Genomic DNA, 18195 nt, shown 5'->3' with positions numbered 1-18195 from the left:
ATCGGGGATGACCTCCCCTTACTCCCCTAGTGGTCACCAACCCCTTCCCACCCTAAAAAAAACTTTTAAAATATTTTTTGCCAGCCTCAAATGTCATACCCAGCTCCATCACAGCAGTACCCACATCTAGGTGCCCCCCTTCACCCCTTAGGACTATGGTAGTGTTGTACAGTTGTAGGGAGTGGGTTTTGCAGCGGGGTTGGTGGGCTCAGCACCCAAGGTAAGGGAGCTATGCACCTGGTAGCAATTTGTGAAGTCTACTGCAGTGCCCCCTAGGATGCTCGTTTGGTGTCCTGGCATGTCAGGGACCAGTGCACTACGAATGCTGGCTCCTCCCATGACCAAATGGCTTGGATTTGGTCGTTTCTGAGATGGGCGTCCTCGGTTTCCATTATGGCCGAAAATTGGGGACGACCATCTCATCCCCGACCATATTATCAAAACGAAAGATGGATGCCCATCTTGTTTCAATAATACGGGTTTCCCCGCCCCTTCGCGGGGACATCCTGCGAGGATGTCTTCAGGAAAACTTGGGTGCCCCTTTTGATTATGCCCCTCCACATGTGTGTTTTGTAGACACCTGACTCAGGTAACACACCGAGAAAGGGGCCATGTCAGATCCTTAATAAACAGTGCTAAGTTATCTCCTTCTTGTGGCTGACTACACTTTGTTGATTTGCTTTTTCCATGGTAAACACAAATGCAGGTCTGAAAACATGAGATTCCTTACTCATTCATTACTTCCTTTATAGGCAAATCTATCTCATGCATATTCATTGTGGATATCCTGAAAATCTGACTGGCTGGGTGTATCCCAAAGGGTTGAGAACTACTGTCCTGGAGAGATTTATTGCTATGAAAACATGTTTGTTTGGTTTAGATTTTTTGTTTTTTTAACATGTTGCTATCAACTGGTTTAATTTACTAGTATACAGGGGCAATATGTGCTGCTATTCCTTTTTTCTTTTCAAAGTTTCATTTTATAATATGATTGTCATGCTTTCTCAATAATTGGTATCTGGATTCACTCCATTACTTTACTTGGGGTACAATAGATAAACTATGCATAATCTGACATGCTCATTTGATTATCAGATACCATTGCTGATCTGCAGTAGTAGAAATGGCAGCTTTTGTATACTGCATTGCCTTTGTCATGCTAATTTCGCTGCCGCTGGATCTTAAGATTTGACCTGCCTTTCCCTCTCCTGTGACTCCATTTCTCCAAGATGCACTTTCACGGCAGCTATTCAAGCGACTGCACTGGCTTCTATTCAAGCGACTGCACTGGCTTCTCTGCCTTCCTTTCCCTTCTCTACATTTCACTCCATTACCTGTATACTGTCACTCCTGCACCTTGCTTCACACTTCACTTTGGCATTTGTGTGTGTGTGTATATTCACTGAGCCTCAACAGAGACCTGGATTTTTAAATGTCATATAGACTTCAAGCAGACATACTATATGGTTATGGTATATGTATTTGACAGTGAGTCACTTGAGCAAGATCTGTAAGCTATTTAAACATTTTATGTTGCAGAAATCCCATAGGAGGTCCTTAAAATCATTTCTGCCTCAAGCCTTGGGCTTAGTAATGTTAAATTTTCTAAACTCTATTTCCTTTTCATCCTGCTAGACTAGTCCAGACCAGTGAGTTGTTTTCCCTGTACCAGCAGACTGAGGTAGAGGTATTTGTCTACCTCTAGCAGATAGTGTATGTCGGACAGGTGCAGCAAGTTAGGGACCCAGTCCATAGCTTGCATTCTTGAGGTTGTCTCTCTTTACCAGTGTTACTCCTGGGGCCCCTGCCAGCAGGTGAGAGCCCCCCACCCCCAATCCTCTGGTGCACCACTACAGAAGTCCAGAAAACAGTACGAAAAAAATATAATTAATTTGTCAGTCAAGTTTGATTCCATTGTCTGTTTGCTAGGGGAATTAAATTATCAAAAAGACAAATGGCAACAACAAGGCAATCAAGGCAGCCACCAGTAGGACAGCTGCAACCTCGCAGAACTATTCCCTAGCAGGGTGAGTTTACAGGGTTCAGGTCTGATGAGAGGATGGGTGTAATTGCCCATGGCAATCTCGGCATGCCCAGGGAAAGGCAATGCAGGGCATGCTGGAGCTAGCAGCAGAGCTGCTAGCACCATACTGCTGTTCATATGGTGGTGCATATGTGGTTTCATCCTCAGGAGAGCCTGAGGCCTCCCAGAGGAAAATCACATGCTGCAACTCATCTGTCTCCTGGTGTGGCCACGGATATCCCGTCTTTTTATGGGAATGGCAGCCTTTTTACAGCTGGCATATCAAAGTTTGGGCTGAGCCCGAGGACTTTGTGAGAGTTGGGAGAGCAGAAGGTGCCCTGTTCCCACCTGGTGGAGGCTCTGGCATTGGAGGGGGCTGCCCTGAGGCCATACCTTATTCAAGCAATTTTTCCAATGTGTGCATCAGGCTCCCTGGTTTGGTGTGTCCTCTGCCAAAAATGGAGGGACCTCATGGCTTAGGACTCTTAGGGGTCCCAGTTCATAAAGGCTTAAACGAGAGTGGGCACTCAGACCTGGAATGGGCCCATTTCCATCTGCATCCTTTCTGAGTTTTGGAAGCTAGAGATTCCTCCGATGGTTCACTTATTCATGAATGAAGAGCTTAACCTTCTGATAGATTTGCTGACCTTGACCTTGTGTATTATCTCAGGCAGAGTAATCTGTGGGGACCCTATCCTTGAGGGCCTTTGGAAGCTGCTCAAGGTCTTCTTATTTTATAGGGACCTTTTGCAGATTGTTCTGGCAGAGTGAAAGTCACCAGAGGGTATTCTCAGCTCTTGGGTAGGCTCTGTCTACTGCAAGAAACTGGACAGATTGTTCTAGCTCCCTAAGGTAGCATAGTAGATGATGGCAGAGAAAGACCTGTATGGTCCATCCAGTCTGCCCAACAAGATAAACTCATATGTGCTACTTTATATGTATTTGTATCTGCAGTTTTCAGGGCACAGACCGTAGAAGTCTGCCCAGCACTAGCCCCGACTCCCAACCACTATCCCAGCCTCCCAACCACTGGTGCTGCCACCCAGTCTCTGCTAAGCTTCTGAGGATCCATTCCTTCTGAACAGGATTCCTTTATGTTTATCCCACACATTTTTGAATTCCGTTACTGTTTTCATCTCCATTACCTCCCCCAGGAGATAGATTCTCTGGTTACAGTCATGACCAAGAAGGCCACCATTCCGGTAGAAGGGGTTCATAAGCAGTGGCGTCGCGAGGGCAGCTGACACCCGGGGCGGGTCGCCGCTGTGCACTCCCCCCCCCCCCGGGTGCAGCGCGACGCACCCTCCCCCCCTGCCCGCGAAAACATACCTGGAAGGCGGTGAGGGGGCAGGTGGGCGGGCCAATCCGCCGAGAGCACGCCGCTGGGGGGGTGTCGGCGCCTCGCTGGTTCCTTGCTCGCTCTGCCCCGGAACAGGAAGTAACCTGTTCTGGGGCAGAGAGAGCAAGGAACCAGCGAGGCGCCGGCGTGCACCCGGGGCGGACCGCCCCACCGCCCCCCCTTCCTACGCCACTGTTCATAAGTACATAAGTAATGCCACACTTGGAAAAGACCAAGGGTCCATCGAGCCCAGCATCCTGTCCACAACAGCGGCCAATACAGGCCAAGGGCACCTGGCAAGCTTCCCAAACGTACAAACATTCTATACATGTTATTCCTGGAATTGTGGATTTTTCCCAAGTCAATTTAGTAGTGGTTTATGGACTTGTCCTTTAGGAAACCGTCTAACCCCTTTTAAAACTCTGCCAAGCTAACCGCCTTCAGCGCTTAAGGATGCTCATGACTGGAAAGTGAAACACTTACATTCACTTCTTTGGCTATGGGAATTCAGGCCTTAGTTTGCAGGGACCATGTGGCTTGGGTGCTTTTATAGTGGAGTCAGTGGCAGCCTTTCTGGTGAATGTACATTATGACCTTGTCGGCATCTCTTTATGGTCAGTGGGCAGAAGCCATGGCCTCCAAGATTCAGTTGAATAATCTGCCTTTTAGGAGCCACTTGCTGTTTGGAGAGGATTTAGAAAAGCTTGAAAAAGACCTCAGGAAGCCAATACCTCAGCAGCTCCAAGAGGACTGTCCTCTGTACTTGTTCTGCTCCTTGAAGAGCAGGTCTTGGTCTAAGCACAAAAGGGGTTGCCCTTTTGGAGGGCAAGGGACACTGGAGCCTCATCCTCTCTGGCAAGAGTTAAGGAGCCTTAATGAGAATCAGTGGAACCCCTTGGAAGTACAGGTGGGTGGCAGAGTCTGCATCTTTTACTACGTGAAGGGCCTTCATAACCTCCAACCAATGGGTGCTTGAAGTGGTTCAGTAGGGGTATGCCTTGGAATTTGCTGAATCTAATTATGACATCTTTATGATGTTCTCACAAGAGGGACATGGTGGAGGTCATTGTACAGTGCATGGTCCTCAGGGCCATTGAGCAAGCACAAGCAGGGAATCTTGGTGCACCCCTACCTGGACAACTGTCTTATATAGGCTAATTTGGAAGCAGATTGCAAGGATGCCATAGTGGAGCATCTTATTTGAGTAGTGAATTATGTGAGGAATCCCTTCACAAGAGCTAGAGTGCCTCAGAGTGCAGTTTGCCACCAGGAGAGGGACAAGTGTTCCTCTTGGTGGAACAGATGCTGAAGTTGTAATCGTAGAAGAGAGATCTTTGTGCACAGGAGGCCCCTCAAGCCTGGTCCTTGGTTCCATGGCATCAACTCTGGAAGTGGTGCCATGGGCGAGAGCCCGCATGTGTTCTCTTCAGAGGATACTATATCATTGGGCCTCCTGCTTGCAGGAGTTTGATGCTTGTCATCCTTTTCAAGAGCCTTGTGAAAGTGCCTGGCTTTGTGGGATTTGTCTGAGCCCTCCTGACTGGGTGGTGATGATCACCAGTGCAAGTCTATCAGGCTGGGGAGCCCCTTGCCTTGGCTATCTCTCTGAGGGTCAGTGATCTCATTTGAAAGTGTCTTGGTCTGTCAGCCATCTGGAGGTGAGGGTGATTCACCTAGCACTACAGTAATTTTCCTCCCTCGAAGGGGAAGGTAGTTCAGGTGATGTCCAACAATGCCACAGATAAGGGGAAACCAGGAATGCAATGGTTGCACTAGAAGTCAGCTTGCCTGTACCTAGTGGGTAAAGCTACATCTCTTAGCAATCTTGGTGGTTCACATCACTGGAACGGAGAATATACAAGCTGATTTTCTTCAGGAACCTCTTGGATCTGGGGAAGTGAGAATTAAGTCCCTCAGCTTTCCAGCTCCTGGTGGAGTGCTGGGGCTCTCTGTACTGTGACCTGATGGTGTCAAGATGGAATGCAGAAAGGTGTCCAGCTTAGATGGCATCAACATGCTAGTTCAGCTTTAGCTACAGCAGGAGTCCTGCATTTCCACTTTGGCCAAATGCAGGGTCATCCACAGAGCAGCCAGATATCAGTTTTTAGTAATCCTTATAGCTCTGGACTTGGTGCACAGATCTGGTTTGCCTGCTGGCATGTCCCCTGCTCCCCCTTCAGGGACAAGTGCTTTTGAAACAGGGTTTGGTCCTCATAGAGGACCCAGATATCTTCTGGTTTACAGCATCGCTCTTAAAAGGCATTGCCTGGGGAACACGGGTTACATGGCCTTGGTCATTATCAGGCTGCTAAAGGCCACAGGCAGTCTGCATCATTGGTGTATGTCCATATGGGGCGGGTCTTCTAGTGGTGGTGCACCAAGTGTGATCTTTTCTGCATGGTGAGTAGATTTGTCTTCTATCCTGGCCTTTCTGCAGAATGCCAGAAAACAAGGCAGGCGGTTCGCCAAATCCAACATGGAAGATAAAACAAAAAGGCAGACCTTGTAAAAAAAAACCCACCATCTTTATTGATGAATAAAAGCTCCCAGAGGTTCAACATAAAATGCCCGACATGGCTGTGTTTTGCCAGAATGACTGGCTGCGTCAGGGGCAGTAAGTGACTGCAAATACAAAATTAAAAAACATTCAGTATTGTATCATAAAAATGAATAAATAGCTCACACAAACAAAAAGGACGAACTCCCAGGCTATAACCTTCAACACATAATTCCATATTAAAACTAAATACCTGAATGACCAAACCAGTATATAAAAAGTTAAACAAACTGAGAGACTTACCAAGCTGATGTTAAACTTCAGAATCAGCCTGGCACTGGTGCAGCTGTTAAAAACTAGCAAGTACTAAAAATATAGAGATGAAAAAAAAGTCCACCAACATTAAAAAAAAGCCATTCTAAGCTAAAAGGAGTCTTAAAATTGGGTGTCAACCATAAAAGAATCTTGAGTACTTACATGCTCTGGGTTCAGTCTCTGGTAAAAACGTTGTGTATTCAGTGAAAACAAGCATGGTGTGATCCTAATTTACAATCCAAAAATGGTCACAAATTATGGACCTATGGATATGAGAGCAGCTTTTGAGTCTTTATTGGCAGATGCCGAGGCAGTAAGAAGGTTATATTTAGCCGAACATTTTAAAGCTTCAAAGATAAGTACTTGATTATTTTATTATTGAAAAACTGAAAGCTTATAGTCTTCTCTTAAGCGTATGTGACACTGAAATTATGAAAAGAACCTCTTGTGAGAATGTATTTCTAAAAAAGGGACCGATGAGGAGTTTAAGCGAGGTGCTTGAGGTCACCCGCTATTCTGATGGTCTACAAAAAATTTTGTCTTTTTTTTTTAATGAGGAACCTTTATTTTTGGACACATCCAAACTTATAATGCATGTGGATGTACCAAGGAATTCTTGGTTCAAAAGCAGTGAAAATCATGAAAAATAATGGACACAAACGTAAGAACAACTTAAAAACGTTCAAAAAAAGCAGTATTTACATCCGTTAAACAACACTAAAATAAAAGTATAAAATAAACATCCTGAGATGTTCTAGGATCCATAACAACTAAAATTGCTAACTTTGGCAGAGGGGTGCTTCAGGGGGTTTTGTCTTCCCCCTCCCAATAAGGTATTGTTTTTGTTTGTTCCATTGGTCTGGACTGGTCTAGCAGGATGAAATGGAAAGTGAAATTTATTTGTATCTCTTCATTTCCTTTCCTTGAATCCTAAACCAGTCCAGGACCCACCCTGGAAGACTACTGCATTGAGGAATTTTCTCTGGGCTTTGTTTGCTCATATTTTTCAGTGCTGGGACTTATTCTGCAGTAGTTCCCAAAGAGGTGTGGAATGGTGAGTTGTGTGTTTCACATTATGCTGCTTTGGTATTTTGTAAACCACCTTGCTATGTTATGAAGAAAGGCTACATATTAAATTTAATAAACCATAAGCCATTGTCGTACCGAAGGGATCCAGGCTGCACTTACCCAGCCCTTATACTAGTGGTGTCAATGGAAGAGTTCAGTTTCTCACTTCTATCTGCTGGTAGAGGGATACAACCCATTGGTCTGGACTGATCTAGCACGATTCAAGGAAAGGAACTGAAGAGTTATGAATAAATTTCACCTTCATTGACTGCCTGAGGAATGCATTTTATTAGTTCTAAGTGGCATATGAAAGTATTCATAAGCTAGAAATTGGATTTCTGTTCAACTATTGTGTTTTCATTTCATGAATTTTATTTTTGGTTGACTTATATTTATACTTTCTGATTTATAAACTTGCCATAGATATGAATTCCTCTATCAATATCAGCTGAGCCCAGAACCAAATTAGCAGGAATCTTGATTTTCATGTCAACATAGACCCTTTTCTCATATATGAGGGGACAATGTATGAAAGCCCTGATGGGCTCCTGAAATCACTCGTTTTGGGTGCTTTGGTGTTTTTACTTTTTTTTGGCTGCAGGTGTTGAAGTTATTTATGAAGGATCAGCCACAGTGGAAGTTAATCTTGTGTCTCAGTAGTTAGCCTTAGTGTCACTTACTCTGCGTATCCTCATGGCATAAATTCATTAGGAGAGAAACGTTGGACCCAAGGGCTTTGTGGCTGTTTTTAGAACTAGATTAGTATGCAGGATATTTTAGTAAATATAAAAGGGGACCGCTGTAGGAAAAAGCTGTCATCCTCACTAGTGTTCCATATAGTACTATTTCTTTAAAGGAGAGTACATTTATTTTACCTAAACACACTTCTTGTCTTACAGGGAACCATACTACAGCCGTTTAACCAGGCAAAAAATTCCATTTTTCTGCTTGTGGCTTCAGTGAATATTTTTGTTGCATTCCATCCCATGATTTTTTTTTTTGTAATTTTCATCTTTGTTTAAATTTTATTTAATTTTGTTGCCGATACCATTTTGCACCCCCTACTGATCTTTTTCACCCATAGAAGGAGAAGGGCAATGAAGACGAGAGCCATGATAACCAAACCTCACCATATGGTGTTTGTCCCAGTCCCAAAAATACAGTGTCTGAGGCACTGTTTATCGAACCCTCCATTCCTGAGGACAGAGATGCCCTTGACTTACCTACAGACGACGCCAGTAAGTCGCTGCTGTTCATGTAAGCATCCACTGGGGAACTTGAGACCACAAGCAACAGGTGTGTGTGAATGAAAATACCTGAATAAATTGGGTAATTGGTAATGCTCTAGTCAGTACCTTTTGGTACTTAATACAGTTATTTTACTATATAATAGTTATGCTGAATACTTAACATGTGCTTCTTTTTAGGCAACAGTTTAATATATTATAAAAAAAATTTTAAGAAACAACTTTTTAATGTTGCTGGTAAACAATTATGTAGGTCATTGTAAGTGTGGTGTGAGAGAGCACATTACACTTGTGAAATATATATTATTTGTACCTTTTCCTCTTTTACACACTTAGATCTGATGTGCAGTGTCTTCAGGGTGTTTTTTATTATTTATTTTTACTTGAAATCTGTTCAACAATTTTTGCTTTTTTTTTTTTTTATATTAGTGGAAATGAGCATTGCCAGCAGAGTGTGTTAGCTAGATGGTAATAATTGTGATTACTGGTGGTGCAGGTTTATAACACTCAAGCTAAATTGAATTTTGCAACAATCCGTAGACCTGGTGGGAGTTAGTAAGCAGAAATATTAATTGAAAAAAAAACAAGGTACCTTGATAAATATAACAATATGTGAAATTAGCGACAACAATCTTTCATTTTATTATTTTTTATTATTCACTTTAACAAAAAGGATGTTAATTTCTTTCGGGTACAGCGATAGTTTGTGGGGCTGAGGGGGGAGAGAAAAAGTTACAAAATACAAATTGGTGACACAAGTTACAGTCATGCTTGATCAAAATGTTATATCAATGGCTTTATCAATGGTTGTAAATTAAGGCTTTGTTACAGTTCTTGTATCATCAATAAAAACAGTTGAAACATAATTGAAAAAAAATCTGAACGCTTTGAAGGTATAACAAGGAAATGTTAATACATTTCACCCCTGAAATCTGTGTTTGGATTTATAAGTAACTATTATTGAAGACTGGAAGCATATAGGGTGGTGCTGTAGTGTGTGGCCAGATTAGTTCTTAACTGCCCTTCAAGTGCATTTGTTTTAATGGTCAAAGTCTATTTCTACTTGGAAAGTGAAACGGAAGTTCTTTTGATTTGGGGGGAAAATATTAGCGGCCATTAAAGGCTGCAAGAGAGGGGGTGCATCGAAATTAGTCTCATGCAAAAGTGATTAGATATTTCTATCTGAAATTTTGATTTAAAAATGTAATTGTGAAGAAACATTGAATGCTATCCACCTTATAATTGAAAGAGAAAAACGCCTAGATTTCAACACAAATCGGGAGATAGACGTTTATCTCACAAAAACGAATAAATCGGTATAATGGAAAGGCGATTTTGGACGTTTTCAACTGCACTCCATTGCGGAAGCGTACAAAGTTGACGGGGCCGTGTCGGAGGCGTGGCAAAGGTGGAACTGGGGCGTGGTTATCGGCCGAGGAGAGATGGGCGCCTTTCGCCGATAATGGAAAAAAAGTATGCGTTTGTAGCTAGAATTTAGGGCACTTTTCCTGGACCCTGTTTTTTCACGAATAAGGCCCCAAAAAGTGCCCTAAATGACCAGATTACCACCCGAGGGAATTGGGGATGACCTCCCCTGACTCCCCCAGTGGTCACTAACACCCTCCCACCACAAAAAAATGATGTTTCACAACTTTTTATTTTCACCCTCAAATGTCATACCCACCTCCCTGGCAGCAGTATGCAGGTCCCTGGAGCAGTTGTTAGGGGGTGAAGTGGACTTCAGGCAGGTGGACCCAGGCCCATCCCCCCCCTACCTGTTACAATTGTGCTGCTTAATGCTTAGTCGTCCAACCCCCCCAAACCCACTGTACCCACATGTAGGTGCCCCCCTTCACTCCTTAGGGCTATAGTAATGGTGTAGACTTGTGGGCAGTGGGTTTTGAGGGGGATTTGGGGGGGTCAACACACAAGGGAAGGGTGCTATGCACCTGGGAGCTCTTTTGCCTTTTTTTTTGTTTTTGTAAAAGTGCCCCCTAGGGTGCCCGGTTGGTGTCCTGGCATGTGAGGGGGACCAGTGCACTACGACTCCTGGCCCCTCCCACGAACAAATGCCTTGGATTTATTCGTTTTTGAGCTGGGCGCTTTCATTTTCCGTTATCGCTGAAAAACAAAAACGCCCAGCTCACAAATTGTCGAATAAAACATGGACGTCTATTTTTTTCGAAAATACGGTTCGGTCCGCCCCTTCACGGACCCGTTCTCGGAGATAAACGCCCATGGAGATAGACGTTTTCGTTCAATTATGCCCCTCCACGTAAGGCTGTGATGACGTTATACTCGGGAGACAATTTTAAAAAACAAAACTATGGGCTCGCTTTTCAAAAAGGGTTTATCTGAGCAGGAGAGGCTCCTGCCAGGTTAAACCCCACTGGGTGACCCAGCGCCTGATATTCAGCAGCACTTAGGGACCCTTTTACTAAGCCACGTGTCTACGTGCGCCCAACACGTGCCAAATGTAGATACCGCCCGGCTACCGCATGGCTCTTGCGGTAATTTCATTTTGTGTGTGTGTGTCCGATACACACAGCCGAAAAATAATTTTTGTTTTCGGACATGTGCCAAGTGGCATTTGACGCGTGTAGGTCATTACTGCCCGGTTACCGTGTGAGACTTTACCACTAGGTCAGTGGCTGGTGGTAAGGTCTCAGACCCAAAATGGAGACACACCAATTTTGATTTTGCCGCACATCCATTTTTGTCAGAAATTTTAAAAAGATATTTTTTTTGCAGGTGCACTGAAAAATGGATCTGCGCGTGCCCAAAACGCACCTATACTACTGCAGGCCATTTTTCAGCGCGCCTTAGTAAAAGGACCCCTTAACCAGTTAGTGCCTCTGAATATCGCCGCTAACCAGTTAGGTTAGTGGTGGGTCGGGGGCGGAGTGTGGGCAGAGTGCCTGCTTATCCGGTTAGGGGGGATTTTCAGTCCATTAACTGGCTAAGTAACCACATAAAGTTAGAACAGTAAAAAGGCTGTTCTTTTTCTGCTAAAGTTAACTGTGCACAGGTCTGAATATTGGCCGGTGCTCAGTTAACTTCTGGGTGACTGTTGAAACCCTGATTTTAAACGCCAGGAACCACACATGCCCCGGTATTGAATATCTGGTGTCGGATCAGCCCACAGCTGTCAGCAGCTCCAGTGCCACTTACCACCAAGGGCTTAATATTGGGCAAGTATATTTATATTTAAACTTAAATGAAATGATGCTGTGAGCAGCGGAGGACTTGTGGAAAGACAGCTGCTCGGGGGACTCCCTCCATTTGCCGATTTCTCCTTAATTTACAACAAGAAAGCGAACGATCCACGGTGACCGTGGTGGCTGGCAGTGCATGGACAAATTTGTAACAAAATCTGAGCCGCAAATGTCCGCGAAACCGCCGAGAAGAGGGCAGGAAAGATCACAGCAAAGCGAAGACAAGATGGTGGCTTCCCCCACGAAATCGCAACCCTCGGCGGATTTTATCCCAGAGCTCACGGAGGCTGTGGTGAAGGCCCTAGACTTGCGATTCACACAGCTTTCTGAGCAAATTGCAGGAATGGTGCAAGCTACAGCGGATCATACCCGCAGAACTGGAGAATTAGAGTGCAGGCTCTCGGACGTGGAGGACATGCTGCAGGAGCAGGCGGAAAGCATAGAATCCTTGAAAGCCCCGACCAACTCCCAAGCATCAAAGATTGAAGATTTGGAGAACAGAGCACGGAGGGAAAACCTGCGGTTTGTAGGTTTTCCTGAAACAATTAAAGAACCCGCTGTGCTAACATGGTTGGAGGACTGGCTACTAGAAAAATTTCCAGCGGCAGGGGAGAGAGGCCCGATTCATTTGGACAGGGCACACAGAATTGGGCCCGCTCGTACGTCTGAGGACCGCCCAAGAATAGTAATTGTAAAATTCCACAACTATTCGCAAAAAGCACTGATCCTGCGCTTATTCAAAAGTAACCCGGAAGAGATAAAATTCGAAGGCCGCCCAATTCGAATATTCCAGGATTACTTGGCAGCGTTGTCGCAGAAAAGAAGATCCTTCTCAGCAGTATGCTCAAAATTAGTATCAAAGCATATGCGGTTCGTCTTACAATACCCAGCTACATTAAGGATACAGCATAACAATCATTGGCACGTTTTCGGCTCGCCTGAGGAGGCCCGAGCCTGGGCATGATCCGCAGAGGGTCCCGGAGATTTGACATGACTGCACTAATGAAAAGAAAGATCAGGCGCAGTATAGCCTACTAATATGGATGTCAGCTAAGTACTCGAGCCAGGATTAACATGGCAAGGGAATGAATGTTTCAGTTTATGGTTTACTGTTCAAAAGGAGTGGGGGGAGTCCCCGAAATGGCGTTAATATGACCTGTGGCCTGCTTCCCGGTTGGGAGAGAGACACCATTGTTGAGAGTGGGGAAGTAGGGAGGGGGGAGGGGTTGGGAGGTGTTTGACTGGAATGGAGTGAGAGAGTGGGTGAAATGGCAAATAATGAATGAAGGTGGGTTAGAGTCCTGGGTGTGTGAGCCCCTCACTTTGATAACCACTGGTATATCCCTGAGGGAGGCTGGGCCCCCGGGGACCACATTGAGCTGGATGAGTTGGATAATGGACTTTGGAGAGCGCGGAGATGATGGGTAATTCTAAACTGAGAATAATATCTGGGATCACTTCCCCAGTAAAGCGATATAAGATATTGTCTCAGCTTAAGCGCCATGGGGCCGCCATAGCCTGTCTGCAGGAAACAAAGTTAACAGATAGCAAACATGCAAAGTTGTGCCAACAGTGGGTCAGGGAATGTTACTACTCTTCCTCTGTGAATCGTAGGTGATTATTTTGTTTAAAAAAGGCCTCCCTTGTCAATCAAATCTGGTGTATAAAGACCCGGAAGGAAGGGTGGTGTTGATTAGCATTAATTACCAAGGGCAAAAATTTTACTTATGCGCAATCTATGGTCCAAATGTCTATTGCCCGGGTTTCAGTCGCTTGCGGCTTTGGGCTTACAGTACACGGATGCTTCTTGGGTGTGGGCGGGTGACTTTAATCAGGTAATGGAGCCATCCTTAGATAGATCTTCTTCCCCGGCGTGCGTAGCAGTGGGGGGGGGGGGGGGGGGAGGGGACTCCCGGCACTATGTAAATCACTTCAACTGGTAGATCCTTGGCGCCTGATCCATCCGTTGAACAGTGACTATACACACCAATCTAAGGCGCACCAATCGTGGTCGCATATTGACTATATCCTCTTGTCACAAATATGGTTCTTCAGAGTCAGGAATGCTTTCATAGGTCCCATAGAGGTCTCGGATCATTCCTTAAGTGGGGTAGATTTGGAACTGAGCAATGGAGGGCCATCCCCCCAGAATTTGGCGCTTCCCATCTTACCTATACCAAGATAGATCTTTCATGGACCATATAAGGGCGCAATGGAAATTTTATGTAGACACTAATGCAGAATCATGTCAGTCACCCATCATTTTTTGGGAGGCCTCTAAGGTAGTCCTACAGGGGGGAAATAATAGCATATGTGAGTGCACGAGCTAAGCTCTTAGCGGTGGGCATTCTGCATCTGGAGGAGACCTATAGAGGGGCTAAAAAAACACTTATAACTAACCCAACTAAAGAAAATAAAGATAAAATGGCTGCAGCATCAGCGGCCCTAAACTCGCTAATACAAGAGCAAACCAAGAAACACTTGTTTGCCAGGAAGCTATACTTTCAGAAATTTGGGAATAAATCTGGCAGGTTATTGGTGCAGGCGGCTAGAGCACAGATGCCACAGCAATTTGTTCCCTCCATTCAATTACCCAATGGGGTGCACCTTTCCCAACAGTCTGAGATTACAGAAGCATTCCATGATTACTTTAAAAGAGTATATTCCCTGGAGAAGGGAGAACAGAGATCCCTTGTCCTAGATTTCCTGGCTGACGCGGGTATGCCACGCTTGGCGCAAAGTGCTCGGGAACAGCTGTCTCTTTCTATAGGTGCACAAGAGTTACAACGGGTGATAAAATCCATATCGTTAAGATTTGCTCCAGGCCCGGATGGATTATCAAACGAATACTACAAAATGTTAACTCATGAACTAATAGGCCTTCTGCTCTCATATTACAACTCCATAGTAGAGCGAGGGTTTTTTTCTCCAAGAGAGAATGAGGCTTTAATTACTCTTATCCCAAAGCCGGGAAAGCCACAGGACCAGATAGAATCTTATAGGCCCATCTCACTGCTAAATGTTGACATAAAAATTCTATCTCGGGTGATGGCTGATAGGTTGGCGCAGCACATCCCTCTTCCAATCTCCCCCATTCGAAGTGAGGAGGGGAACTAGACGGGGCTGCCCATTCTCGCCTCTATTATTCTTACTGTATTTAGTACCGCTCCTCAGAACGATCCAGGCAGACCCAGATATTGTGGGAATATCTTTGCCATCACAGGAGGTAAAAAGTTTGGCTTTCATGGATGATATTCTTCTCACCTTAACACACCCAAGATCGTTGTTAGCAGCCCTGGATGAGTTTGGATTCATCACTGGATTCTCTTTGAATTTTCAAAAATCAGCGGCCTTGCCAGTTCAATCGGAAATGAGGTCAAATTGGATGGGCACGTTCCCTTTTAAGTGGGAGCAGACAAAAATTAAATATCTGGGTGTTCACATCGCAACGGATCTTTCTATGCTATTTACAGTGAATATGGAGCCTCTAAATCAGCGGGCGACTGAAATTTTGCAGGGGTGGCAGGCTCTCCCCATCACTTTGTTTGACTGTATAGCACTATACAATATGGTCCTTTTTCCAAAATGGATTTATGTATTCCAAATGCTTCCCTTATTGTTGCGTACTAGAGAGAGAAACTGGCTGCGGAAAAAGATCAACTTTTTCATATGGCAGGGTAAAAGGGCTCGCATGCCGCTGTTTAGGGTGATGCTGCCACGCGCTAGGGGAGGATTGGGGTTATTGGACCTACATTTATTTTCCATAGCAAGTAGCATGAGACACTTATCTGATTGGTTTTGTTCTGCCCAATTCTTCTCCTGCACTTCCACAGAAATCTCTCTGTTGGGCTCACTGCACTTTGCATATTGGCTACATGCCCCAGCAGAAAGGTTGCCTAAGCTGGGGCCTTACAATCACATAATCTCGCCGTTGAGGGCTATGTGGAGATGGCTAAGCAGGCTCCAACAGAGGAATAGGGAAGTTTCCTTGTTGTTGCCCATTCAGGGCAACTTGGCATTTCCAGCAGGAGGATCCTCTATTTCATTTCAACGGTGGGCCTCTAGTGGGATTCACTATCTATACCATGTGGTGACAGCGAGGTGTTACAAAATCTTTCGAGGGGTTGTGTGATGAGTTTGACTTAAAGACAAGAAAGATATATTTGCGTACTTTCAATTACGCCACTATTTCAATTCTCTGCCCTCAGCCTACCTGACTGCAGAATCCTGGGAAAAGCTGAATGAGATGTTGGGATTGGATGCACAACTGAGGGTGCCATTGAGCTATTTCCACAGAACTTTGAGACTCACTGAAGGAATATGATTGTTCCCCGGTGGGTCAAACCTGGAATCAGGAATTGTGGACTAATCTCAAGATAGAGCAAATTACAGTATGCCTCAAGTCTACCTATAACCTGACGGAGAATGTGGCTTGGTGAGAAATTCAGTATAAAATTTCCCCACACGGAGCATATCGAGCTACAATCCGTGAAACTCATGTCCAAAATGCAAGAGTAGTAACGCAAACTTGGGACACATGTTTTGGTCCTGTTCGAAGGTGCAATCCTTTTGGGTGGCGCTGAATTCTCATGTATCACAGATTTGGAGTACTACTTGGAGGCCACACCCGAGCCAATTGTTTGACCTTTTCAGAACACAGAATCCAGCACCTGTGGGGTTTACAGCCTTTTTAAAGAGAGCTGTCCTGATGGCAAAGCGGGTAATCCTGCAATTGTGGCTGACTACAGAAGGCCCAAGCGTGGTGCACTGGAGGTTGGCTATGATTCATTGCTGTTCAATGGAGAAAAAGGGCATCTTGGACCTGGCCTGTAAGAAAGGTGATCGGTTTTGTAAGACTTGGTCTCCATTCTGGGACTCTCTCACTCCGGTGGCTCGAAGTAGGGTTTTGAACTGTTGTTTTGGTTTGGGGTGATTGGGGGGATAGGAAGGGAGGGAGGAATTGAGGGGGGGATGTCGGGGGGAGGGCAGTGGGAGAGAAGGGAGGGAAGGGCAGAGGGGGGTGATGTAAAGAAAAACATACATTTTGAATGTCTTTTTTGTACCAATAATCTCATTTTTCTCTTTGCTTTGATGTTGGCAAGTGTTCTGGATGTTAATAAACAAGATTAAACAAAAAAAAACTTAAATGAAATGCCTTACCTTTGGAATTAGGAATGTTGCGTGTTTTCATAAGTTTCAAATGCCGAACTTCAACAGAATTCAAGATTAACAAACAAGTTGTAGGTGGTGCCTTTTTATTGGACTAAGCACATTTGTGACTGGCTTTTGAGGGCTTTTTCCCTTTCCTCCGGTCAGTACACTTATAGAGGATTAAAACGTGACAAACAAGCCCATATTCTCCCAATAAGCACAGTAGGTGATGGCATCACAATGCATAATGCAGGAGGAGGTATGAGAGAGAGGGTGAAAGAAAACATGCACTAGTGACTCAAGTTGTTTTGTTAACACTGCTTGATGTAGAAAAGGCTGAAGCTATGTCAGTTTCCTAAAAAACAAAAGCCTTGATACTTATAAATTAGCCAGTCAGCAGCAACAAATTTGCATGTAGTATAATCGGTAAGAATACTCATTAACAATAGCCTGGCCTGTTTTACTTGCCAGAACTATTGATGTTTGTGCATCCGTAACAAAAGGCTTACTCATGGAGTTCTTCACTTAGAGTGGAACTACCGGATGACTGAAAAAGCATATATAAAAACCCCCTCTGTGGCCAGTTATGAAACCATGATGGCCATGCTGGCTGCATTAAATTCTCTTATCCATGAGTGTACACAGAAATCATTTTTTCATTGTCTGTTTTCCTATTATCGCTATGGCAACAAAGCGAGTAGACTCGTGCGTATTGCGAAAGCTTGGTCACCCACCATGTTTGTCTCTTCACTGGTTGGGCCCGATGGGTCACAGGTTCACCGACTCTAAATATCCTCAAGATTTTTTAAAATTATTATTCTAGGCTGTACTCTGCGGATCCCTAGTTTTTGGGCCCGTCCCTCAGTAATTACTTGGAGGACTCGGGTCTTCTGAAATTCACCACTGCTATGCAATCCCAATTGAAAGGTGCTTTCAGGCTCAGAAAGTCCAACAGGTAATTAAATCTCTCTCTACCCATAAATCGCCTGGAGCAGATGGCTTCTCCTCACAATATTACAAGATTCTTGCCCCATAGATATGTGACCCCCCTTACGCTTTATTACGATGCAGTGATTGTGCAAAGAACCTTTCCTCTTTGGACTTTTATCCCGAAACCAGGTAGGGTGCCTGATCACCCTGCATCCTGTTGGCCTATATCCTTTTTGAATGTTGACGTCAAATTATTAGCTCAAATTTTGGCAGATCATCTGTCTCCTTTAATGACTTACTTAGTAGGGGACCACCAGGTGGGGTTTGTTCGAGGTCGCCATTTGGTGTAGAATGTGAGGATGGCATTGTTGGTGGTAGCGCAGAGTCAGGCCTCTCGGTTGCCACTCTTA

The 18195-nt window shown here is 44.7% G+C and overlaps 1 protein-coding gene across 8 annotated transcripts in view; it reads left to right on the top strand.

Moving 5' to 3' along the window:
* The window catches only part of MAPT (microtubule associated protein tau), a 344430-nt gene that overhangs the window by 312086 nt on the left and 14149 nt on the right, over positions 1-18195 (top strand). The window contains exon 12 of one of the 8 annotated variants that reach the window (XM_030220782.1): positions 8327-8538. The exons of the other annotated variants lie outside the window; for them this stretch is intronic. Within the exon in view, the coding sequence (XP_030076642.1) occupies positions 8327-8503 (177 nt within the window). The 3' untranslated portion in view covers positions 8504-8538. The remainder of the gene's footprint in view (positions 1-8326; positions 8539-18195) is intronic. 8 annotated transcript variants of the gene reach the window in all.

Source organism: Microcaecilia unicolor, chromosome 12 (genome assembly GCF_901765095.1).
Source record: "Microcaecilia unicolor chromosome 12, aMicUni1.1, whole genome shotgun sequence".
Taxonomy (NCBI): Eukaryota; Metazoa; Chordata; class Amphibia; order Gymnophiona; family Siphonopidae; genus Microcaecilia; species Microcaecilia unicolor.
The sequence above is the reverse complement of the archived record's forward strand: the minus strand, read 5'-3'. Positions and strand labels throughout refer to the sequence as shown.